Genomic DNA, 6,528 nt, shown 5'->3' with positions numbered 1-6,528 from the left:
AACCCCCTACCTTTAATCATCCCTTGCCCAAACCGTATCCCCCTTTCCCCAAAATTCAAATCCAAGATGTCTTCCCAGATTAACTCTACCCTGCTCAGGTTAAGGACCCTTATACTCATGCCTAAAGCAGGCATGCTGTTCATCTCCACATGTCCTGTTCTGTTTCAACAAAATAAGGGCTTCTCAAGTTTTCCCAGATCCAACCTCTGTCTTTGACTTATTTAGAATAAGTGGCGTTTTCCCCACAGGAAGCAAGAAATAATCAATGATAATCAATAATCCCTTGCCTGTCATCCCACAACCCCCAACCATGCCATTCCGGCAACAATCTTCCTCCCCACCCTTCTCATCACCACCTTCCCAAGGACCACAGCAATCAAACCCTACCAACCCCACCATTCTCCCGGCCACTAATCCTGACCCAACCATACCAGTCTCAGCGCCCTCGTAGAGGGCCCCCAAAAGGCCATGCAGTGAGGCCAGCAGACAATGTAACTCTTGTTCCCAGCTCTCTGTGTGCTTCAGGCCCTGGGAGAAGCCAGCCCCCAGGGCAGGCAATCTCGCGTAACACTCACACGCCAACTACAGTAGGGAGGAGAGTCAGGAACTGGGTCACCCAAGGGAATCACTCTGTGATCCTCCCCAAGTACCAGTGAGAAACATGGAATGGGGGTGGGGAATGGTGGTGGAAAATCGATTCTAAACCTGAGGGAAACAAAGGAAGAAAGGAAGTCCAAGACACAATGAGCTCAGAAGAAGACAGACATAAATAAGGGAAGAGACAAGGAAGTAGGTAGAGGTGTCTATGTGGATTGGGTAGGAGGGAAAGACAAATCTTAGACTAGAATAAGCCAGAGGCAAGAGAAAAATTTAAGGGGGAAGACTGTATGGGCAAAGATACAGAATCATCCCAGTACTAGGGACCTTGTATTCTATATGACTGCCATAAAGTTAAATGCAGGGAGATCCAGCTTTTTCTGTATTCTTCCCCGCCCTACCCTTTCCAGCCTCCATGATTATGTCCTCCCCACAACCCTTTTACCTGCTGGAGTTGAGGGCTCAAGGCTTCAACTCTGGATAGGAAAAAGGAGGCCAGTTTGCCCTAGAGGGAAAGGGAATTATTGAGAAAGATAAAAGAACTCCTTCCCCACTCCCCCCAACAATCCTTATAATCTTAATTAGTATTTACCAAAAAGAGGAAGTGAGGAACATTCGGAGGATCTCATACTGCCTGATGGCAACAAGTGAACCCTTGGCTTATATACTATGGATCACCAGGACTGCAGCTCTTGGGAAAGTAGGAATAGCTCAGGAAGCACCATTTCTATTATTTCTCTAAAATCAAGTTTGTCTCTACTCATCCTCCTTTTTCCTCTCCTGACATTTTTTTAGACACAAGCCAACCCCTTAACTAAGTTTTGAAGGATGGGTAGAATTTAGATGACTGGGGTGGGGGCGTGGCAGAAGCAAAGAAGAGGGCAGCTCAGGCAAGGGACGAGCTAGTGGGAGGCAATTACTGAAAAAGTAATACACAAGGGATGTTTCAGATCAAAATGGGCAGATTGTTTGGGCACTAGGAAATATGAGGGGAAAGACAGTGAATGCCCTGAGTATAGACTGTCTTCTTCAACACATCCAAAACAAGACTATCTTCCCTCCTGAACCTGTCCCTGCCTCCAAAATTCCCCTATTTCTGCGGAGGGCATTGCCAGCCAAAACAATCCCTAGGCTTGGATGACCCCAATTCTGCTTCTCTCTCCACCTGCATGGCTACCACTCTATCACTTCCTGCCTCCTGTCTGAACTTAGGATAAGTTTTCACCTCTCTCCTCTCCAGACCAACCTCCACAAACCTGCAAAAAGAATCTTCCTAAGGCACAGGTCTGAACATATCTCTCAATGGCAGTTGGTGGGCCAGCAGATAGTCTGCTGGGCCTGGAGCCCAAAAGACCTGAGGTCAAACAGATACTCACTAGCTTCATGACCCTGGGCAACCTGCTTAACAGAGGTTTAACAGCTGTTTACCTCAGCTTCCTCAACAGTAAAAAGGAGATAATAGCACCTACCTTGCATAACTGTTGTAAAGATCAAATGATATATTTGTTAAAAGTGCCTTGCACAGTGCCTGATACATAATAAGTGCTACATAAATGCTTATTTCCCCATTCTCAAAACCCTTCAGTGGCTCCCCATTGCCTCTAGGATATACCACACATTTTTCAATCTGGAAGCCTTTCCATGACCTGGCTCATCATTTCATTACTCCCTTTTATGCATTCTGGGTTCTAGCCAAACTGGACTAAACACTTCCAAATTCCACATCCCACCTCCTACTTCTGGGCACTTGCACAGGCCATCTCTCATGCCTACAATATGCCCCTATCTTCAGGTCTCAGAATCCCTGACTCTCTTCAAGAGTCAGCTCAAGGTACATCCTCCTCCATGCTGATCCTCCATGGTTCTGATGCTCTCTCCCTCTTCAAATTACTTTAAGGATAATTACCTGTGTACATTTTAGATAGACCAGTCACCAGAATCCCAGAATCCCAGAAACTTAAAGAAACTCAAAGGACATTTATTCCAACTCATATTTGACCAGAAATCTCTTTTTCAACATCGCTGCCAAGCTTCCACTCAAAGACCTCCAAGTGAAGGGGAACTCATGAACTCCTGGGCAGCCCATTCCATTTTAAGATAGTTATTTTTCAGAAAGCTTTTTCTTATGATAGTGTTCATATTTATTATATGACAATGAATGAACAATCTTAACATCTTTATTATCTAGACTGAAAAAGAACAGGTAAGAAATATAAAGTAGAGGGGGCAGCTAGGTGGCGCAGTGGGCAGAGCACCAGCCCTGAAGTCAGGAGGACATGAGTTCAAATCCAGCCTCAGACCAAACACTTGGCACTTACTAGCTGTGTGACCCTGGGCAAGTCACTTAACCACTACTGCCTAAAAAAAAATATATATATATATATATAAATATATATATATATATGTATAAAAATAACCCAGAAATCATTTTACTTTTGATTCCAAAAGCATTTCTATGCTTAACATAGATGTAAAAAATTCTAGTTTTCCCAATACCACTGCCTTTCCCCTCATATTTCCTAGTGCCCAAACAATCTGCTCATTTTGATCTGAAACATCCCTTGTGTATTACTTTTTCAGTAATTGCCTCCCACTAGCTCGTCCCTTGCCTGAGCTGCCCTCTTCTTTGCTTCTGCCATGCCCCCACCCCAGTCATCTAAATTCTACCCATCCTTCAAAACTTAGTTAAGGGGTTGGCTTGTGTCTAAAAAAAATGTCAGGAGAGGAAAAAGGAGGATGAGTGGAGACAAACTTGATTTTAGAGAAATTACACATACCTAGGTGTCAAATAAGCCAAAATACTGACTACTTTAGATGTTAAGAGGAAAGTTGAGAAGCTTGACTATCATTTCTCAGATAGTTCTTAAGGCCTGCATTAATCAACAAAGCTGGATTCCTGTGGCAAACTTATGGTTTATCCCACTCTTGCAATAGAGGTAGCCAATAATTTGATTTAAAAGATACAAACTTGACCATACTGTTAATCTGAGATCCTGGTCTGAGCAGAAAAATTTGTAAGACTGAATTAAAATTTACTTGTTACACTTAATTTCTAAAAATGACTCCACCTCGACCAAAACTCAAAATAGCTTTCCCCTTATTTCTGAGGAACTGTTTTAATATTTTAGCAAGAAAGAGTGGGTGGGGTGAATAAACCATAGGGACAGAATACACCCAACAATCTTGGATAATCTTCCCTTCAGAGGAATCACCGGGGCTGAAGTCTACACGGCCTGGAAGGTTCTTTGGCCAATCAGAAAAAGGAAAAGAGAGCTCTTTTATCTTCCATACAAGTGACAAAAACAAGTCCAAATGTGCAAAAACAAACCCTTATCTTGGGTGTAGGCAGATATGAGGAACTAGGAAGTTCCTCAAAACAATTAGGATTTTATTAGGGGGAAAAAAAAGACAGGCCAGGATTTCCTTAAGTTAAGCACACTTAGCAAGTGGTATACATTAGCAGGTGGAAGTTTGTGTCGTCGTAGTCCGCCCCCAATGTATTTAATCAAAAGCTGACTTGTACAAAGCTCATTAATCCAGACCACACTTTAGTTTACATCCTGCTTTAAAAAACAAACAAAACAAAAAAAACCAGACTCACAGAATGTCAGAGCTGAAAGCACCCTTAAACATCAATCTCTCTCATTCAGAGATGAAGAAACTGAGATCCAAAAAAGGGAAATGATTTGAGTTGGTGACAAAGCTAAACCAAGGGTCTAGACTAGCACTTCACTGCATCTTAATGGAGGACATAGGGGTCAGGACATACCAAAGTGCCAAATAAGCCAAAATACTGACTACTTTAGATGTTAAGAGGAAAGTTGAGAAGCTTGAGGAAAAAACAGTATTGCTCTAGAATGGACCTCCTCCATATAAATTTGGTAAAGTCTGGTTGCTTTTCTTGACTTTGTTCCTGGTAGTCCCATTTCTTCCCCCACTCTAAGAGATCCAGGACTATGACTATCCAGTTCAAGTGTGCTGGGTTATCTAGCATTCAGAAGAATCCAAACTCCTAGGTCTCCCATTAAAGGGGCAGCAGAAATGTGTGGTGGCTCCACAGTCCTACACATACAGAACAATTCGTTAAAATGTTTTTTGCAAATCTTTTCTAGTTTTCTTCTGTGTGTAGTCCTTATTCCATTATGAATACTCTTTGGTGTTGTTCAGTCGTTTCACAGTTGAGTAAAACTCTGCCTAATCCCATTTGGGGTTTTCTTGGCAAAGAGTGGTTTGCTATTTCCTTCTCCAGCTCATTTTACAGATGAAGCAAATGGTTAAGTGACTTGCCCAGATCACACAACTAGTAGGTTTCTGAGGCTGGATTTGAACTTGGGAAAAGGAATTTTCCTGACTCTATCTATTCTTTCTCAATGCTCTTAGGATGACTTTAAACTTGATTTTACTTTCTTCTGCTTCTCTTTGCTTTATAAAATGATACTGATCATGAAAGAGTTTACAGACATCTAATGACTAAGATGCTGAGTTTTCTTGGTCTCCTTGTTGTGCCAATTAATTTACATTGGTTAAATTCCTGGATAAAATTATTATAGTTAGTGTTAATGTCATTTCTGATGTCCATTTCCAATTCTTTAAATTGTTTCAACCATTTCTCATTTTTCTCATTTTTTTTTTAAAAAACTGATTCTGGGATGCTGAATAGCAACAGATTTGGGTGCCAAAGGCACCAACACCAAGTTAAATATAAGCTGATCTGTAAAATCTTATGAAAAATGATGAAAAAGAGGAACTATCTCATAAAGCAAAGAGGTAAAACCAATTTAAAGAAAACCTTATAAGAGATACAACTAAACAAAAATCATTCCTAAGGAAAAAAATATCCTGAATTGCGTTATATATTTCAAGGAAAGGTATCATTTTAGTCTGAAATACCTGCTGTTGGGAGTGGTGCCTAAGAGAAGTTCTGCCTTCTTTGCCTTAATGAATTTAAGACTCATTTGCCATTTACCACCCCCACCCCTCCCAAGAAAAAAAAGTTCATAGTGAAAACATCTCATTTCTTAAAATTCCTTAAAGACCAAAACAGTTAATTTCTGTAACTTCTGCCATAAGTTTAAAAGCTAACATTCTTAAGGAGGAAATGTTCTCAATCAAGTAAAATATAACATTTACCAAAGTAATTTGCTAAGAGATCTTTTCATCACTGTGCCAATGTAAACTTCAACCTATTCCCTGAGAAGCAGCTGTCGATAAATAAGCATTTATTAAGTACTTACTATATACTGGGGACAGTGCTAATAAGCACTGCAGAATACAAATGGCCAAAAAAACAAAACAAACATTAAAAAAAAAAACCTACCAGCTTTCACAGAGGTCATATTCTAATGGAAGAGATAACATGCAATTAACTACACACACACACACACACACACACACACAGCCTGGCTTTAAATGTCAAATGTTGCTGTTCAGTCATGTCTGACTCTTCATGGCCATAGCACACCAATCCTGTCCATGGGGTACTGGATATTGGAATGGGTGGCTATTTCCTTCTGCAGTGGATTAAGGCAAATGGAGGTTAAGTGACTTGCCCAAGGTCACATAGCTAGTAAGTGTCTGAGGCTTGATTTGAATTCAGGTCCTCCTGACTCTAGGTCCTGACTCTACTGAACCACCTAGCCACCTCCAAATGCCAAATGGAAAATTTTATTTTTGATCCTGGAGCTAACAAGGAGCCATTGAAGTTTACTGATGGGAGGGGAGGGGAGGGGGAAAGGGGGCACAGGCAGGACAGAAGAACAGACATGGACAGAAATCATTCTGGTAGCTAAGTGAAAGTTATATTAGAGTGATGAAAGACTTTAATTAAACTGATCAATGGGACACTATTGCAGAGGAGGAGTGATGAAAGCCTGTACTATGGTCATGGTTGTGAGTGAAAAAAAGAGGTTGTATATACAAGATGCCGTGAAG

At 41.1% G+C, this 6,528-nt stretch overlaps 1 protein-coding gene across 1 annotated transcript in view; it reads right to left on the bottom strand.

Moving 5' to 3' along the window:
* The window catches only part of PELP1 (proline, glutamate and leucine rich protein 1), a 35,942-nt gene that overhangs the window by 4,189 nt on the left and 25,225 nt on the right, over nucleotides 1-6,528 (bottom strand). Inside the window, exons 6-7 of the mRNA XM_027857024.1 lie at nucleotides 1,043-1,102; nucleotides 432-582 (exon numbers count right to left, since the gene is read on the bottom strand). Coding sequence (XP_027712825.1) covers nucleotides 432-582; nucleotides 1,043-1,102 — 211 coding nt within the window. The remainder of the gene's footprint in view (nucleotides 1-431; nucleotides 583-1,042; nucleotides 1,103-6,528) is intronic.

Source organism: Vombatus ursinus, unplaced genomic scaffold (assembly GCF_900497805.2).
Source record: "Vombatus ursinus unplaced genomic scaffold, bare-nosed wombat genome assembly UNPS02011916.1, whole genome shotgun sequence".
In the NCBI taxonomy this organism is placed as follows: Eukaryota; Metazoa; Chordata; class Mammalia; order Diprotodontia; family Vombatidae; genus Vombatus; species Vombatus ursinus.
The sequence above is the reverse complement of the archived record's forward strand: the minus strand, read 5'-3'. Positions and strand labels throughout refer to the sequence as shown.